Genomic DNA, 3,756 nt, shown 5'->3' with positions numbered 1-3,756 from the left:
TTAAAAGGCACGTACTTTCAAATCAAAATGGATGAAATAATTTATAATTATGAGATATACGTGATCGATACAGGTTAAAAGGGAAATTATTAAGTTGTGAGAAAGTCAAGGACTGGATTACGTGTGTGAAACACACATCCTATATGAGGACAGTTGAAGTTGAAGAGGACATTTCTTTGTGAAACGTATTATTGAGTGGGTGTACGTGAGAATTGAGACTCGGAAAAGCGTATGAGGAAATTAAGGTTCGCGGATAAGCCGAAAAGAAATAATATTTGCAAAACGCATAATTTTTCAGCATTCTTTATTGAAGAAAAGCTTTTGACGTTGTATCACACTCGTGTGATACAAGATTCAGGGAATTAACTCGTGTTAAAGTCTTCTTTAGAGCTCGTGTAAGCTAGAACAGGTCGGCAATCTAGAAGTGCATCGATTTATCGTTGTAACGTGCATCGTTTTCCATCGTGTGATAGATGTGTACATCCTTGAAGAACATGTTTGGCGTGAAGAACTTCCACGGATGCATCGGTCTGTCGAGCGGGAAGCCGAATGATTTTCCATCCAGCATAACTTTGCCAAAGACCGGCACGTCCACGGTCGTGATCTTGGTCTCGTCGATCGGGCTCAGATAGAAGAACATCTTGAATCGCATACCCTCGGGTTTACCCTTAGGCAGAGTCAGGCGTTCGGGGAAGGCGAAAAGTTTCTCGTAGTAGGTAAACGGTTCGCTGCCTCCTACAGCTTTCTCCAATTTCTTGTAGAATACGTCGCTGGACATCATGTCGGGCATGGTGTAGACGGAATCGGAGCTACGGCGTTCGATAGTATTTGCGCCTTGTCTCACTGAAATTAAAAAGAGGTGGAGATGAGGCGTGACGTGAATGGTCGGACTCAACTTGATTCTCCAGAGGGAGACGTAAAGAAGGAAATCATTCGTGCTTAAACGTGATCAAAATATGACTTACGCGTTACAACAAACTTGTCCATTTCGACGAAGTATTTGTAGTATTCTTGGAGGTAAGATATGTCCTTCTCATTGTGAACATCACCCATGGCAGGTCCGAGGAAGATCTTGAGCACGGCCTTGGTCTCTTTGTCGCTGTTGATGTTGAAACGATAAACGAATGGCTTGTAGTTGAGGCAATGACGGCGAGCCTTGACGCGTAATTTCATCCCCTCCTTGAAGCTCTCCACGGAAAGAGCGTTATTGATGAACGTGTCACAAGTGTCGAAGTAGGTCGTCAGTTTGTCGATGTTGACAGCGTCGAACTTGACGCCGGGGAGAATCAGTTCGTTCTGAGTATAATACGGCATGTATTTCTTGTACCTACGAGAGAGACAGAGACCAGAGGCCACGCGTTTAAAAACGTTTCAAGTTAAAATGCTTTGCACGCTTGTGCGAATCGAAGAAAGCGCAACAAGATCGCACGTATACGAACCTGAAGAAGTACGTCATGATCCTTTTGTATAGACGGTAGAATGCGGGATCTCTCATACTGGTGCTGTAGCATTGGAGAGAGCTAGGAATCACCATGTTCTTGTCCTTGTAGTCCATGTTGAAGCCGAGGATGTCTCGAGCGAGAGCGTCGTACATGCCGTAGAAATGTCGATTGCACGAATCCACGTTACCTTCGATCAGGTTGGCGAGGATGTTCAAACCTTCGGGAGTGTAAATGTTGACCTGCTTGCCGTTCTTGTCGTATGCGTAGCCAAGGTCGATAGCATTCATTATGCGCAATTCTAGGGCCTCGATCTCCTGTAAAGTTTCACGCGAGATTTATAAACGGGACGGTGGACGGTAGACGGTAGACGGATCGTAAAACGAATAGCGGAAAAATAGTCGCACCTTCAGATACTTGTATTTATAGAACGGCACATTCATGTGGCGAGAACGTTGAGGCATGGCGATTCCGTTGTGGTACATCAAACTCGAATAGTAGCCCGGGTAGAAAGGTTTGTTCCAATCAAAGTCTTCGATGTCACCCAGATCGTTGGACATGCGTTCCAGATAGTAGCGACCTAACAGTTGCTTGTGGAAGAAATGGTAGTAGTGGCCACGGAAATCCTTTGGAATGTCGAAATCCTTCATGTCGAGCCAGAATGGCATAACTTGGCGGAAGTAGTAGTAGAAGCTGTTTAAGGCAATGTCTTCGATGAAGTAGTCCAATTTGGACTCGTCGTCGAAATAGGGCTTGACGAAGTTTCCCCTATAGTTGGCATAGACGGAATTGTTGGCATAGATCATGTAGCTGTCGACGGTGTCCACGTTGGTAGAGAGTCCTGTAAATTGGGATAAAATTGGTAATACGGTATAAAAGCAGCGGAAGGGACATTATTTGCTCGGTCGACGTACTTACTAAACTTACTTGATAGAATTTCGTTAGTTACTTATCGTGTTGTTAGTTAGTTAGTTAATCGCGCGTTAGTTAACTTACCACGAGTCATCTTGATCTCGTGAGCCTGCTGGACGACAGCGCTGTCGAAGTATAGATTGGGATAGATCTCGTAAGGAGCCGGTAATCTCATGTACTTGCAGTCGGGACGATAAAAGACAGCGATGGTAAAGGCGGACGTGAAGACTCCGTCGTTGACGTAAAGACGTGCCCAAGCGGCGGTTTTGTAGAAGGTCTGAAAGTCCTGGGCGTAATAGAAGAGCTTGAAGAGGAGCTTCATCTCCTCACGGTGTTGCTCGTAATATGGCGAATATATGGCATTACGGCTGAGCATCATACCGTGTTTGTACAGGTACAAGAACTCCTGGACGACTAGCTGTGGAAAATGGAAAGAGAACTTAACGAGTCATGAATGTCATGAACATAAAATGGCATGTGAGATGTATGTTCTGAACATACCGCGCGCCGTTATATCTGTCTACAAAACCTATGAGACAAATATATGCACGTAGATTGAAAGGCATTTAAGCGTGTTTAAAAACTGTTTACAAAATTCGAAAGATTCTTTTAGCCAGGCTTAAGCTTATATATATAGTATATATATATAGATTATGAATATGTATAGCTAGGCACCTTGTCCTTGTACATGTCAATGTTGCTTTCGATATCGTACGTGCGGGCAATATCGAAGAATTCCATGTCGGTGAGAGTGCTTTGCTTGACGAAGAACATGAGTTCGTAGATCTTCTTCTGCTTGTGGAGGAAATCCATGTCGGCCGTCTTGCTAGTGAGGTGGAATCCATCCGACATGCATAGCGCTGTTAGCGCTAGCAACAGCAGCTCCTTCAGCATCACGATCAGCCTTCGATGTCTCAAACTCGATCAACAACTACCTCCGCGAGTCAGCAGAGGAGAACGATGTCTGACCGGTGGGCCGTCGCCAGCTTTTATACCGGTAACTGTGTATGATTTCATCTCTAATCGGCTGACCTTAAGTCACGACCTGCCTGTATTTCAACCGTTTTTGCTCGTTATCTTCATTCGCAAGTCGCACCTTACGACCGAATACCCTGCAATACCCATCCACCCGGTATCCTCGTTCGTGTTCGTAGCGGTAATCACGCTCAAGAGTAAAAAGTTCTAGCAGGGTTAGTAGAAATTAATGAAAAATTTACATCGTACCGCGTACGTCATCTTTCGCAATTTTACTAACACGTCCTGTGCGTTAACAAATCATTATGTACGTTTTTCTTCATTATCTTTATAGGAATTATTCCATCGTTGATTGATTAACGATTAATTATTCTGCATCTCAATGTATAGATTCCTTCCATCATCAAATTATAAAGGTAACAACACCCAC

The 3,756-nt window shown here is 44.1% G+C and overlaps 1 protein-coding gene across 1 annotated transcript; it reads right to left on the bottom strand.

Annotated features, from left to right (window-relative positions):
* Positions 1-287: 287 nt before the first annotated feature.
* On the bottom strand, positions 288-3,705 carry LOC112455580 (arylphorin subunit alpha-like). The gene is made up of 6 exons (XM_025017594.1): positions 3,027-3,705; positions 2,436-2,769; positions 1,847-2,280; positions 1,440-1,756; positions 966-1,327; positions 288-843 (listed from the first exon to the last, which is right to left on the bottom strand). Exons 1-6 carry the CDS (start codon positions 3,243-3,245, stop codon positions 419-421), a joined length of 2,091 nt encoding a protein of 696 aa, XP_024873362.1. The 5' UTR covers positions 3,246-3,705; the 3' UTR covers positions 288-418.
* Positions 3,706-3,756: the final 51 nt, after the last annotated feature.

The sequence above is a fragment of the Temnothorax curvispinosus genome, unplaced genomic scaffold (assembly GCF_003070985.1).
Source record: "Temnothorax curvispinosus isolate PA1 unplaced genomic scaffold, ASM307098v1 QBEX01006231.1, whole genome shotgun sequence".
NCBI classification, from domain to species: Eukaryota; Metazoa; Arthropoda; class Insecta; order Hymenoptera; family Formicidae; genus Temnothorax; species Temnothorax curvispinosus.
This window is presented reverse-complemented; position numbering and strand designations above follow the sequence as displayed.

What these genes read in the sequence shown, in the direction of transcription:
- LOC112455580 (XM_025017594.1), bottom strand. Translation starts at nt 3,245, where the DNA reads ATGCTGAAGGAGCTGCTGTTGCTAGCGCTAACAGCGCTATGCATGTCG. An exon ending in ATAAATACAAGTATCTGAAG is followed by an intron (nt 1,757 to 1,846) that starts GTGCGACTATTT and finishes GAAACTTTACAG; the next exon opens with GAGATCGAGGCCCTAGAATT. An exon ending in ATCATGACGTACTTCTTCAG is followed by an intron (nt 1,328 to 1,439) that starts GTTCGTATACGT and finishes TCTCTCTCGTAG; the next exon opens with GTACAAGAAATACATGCCGT.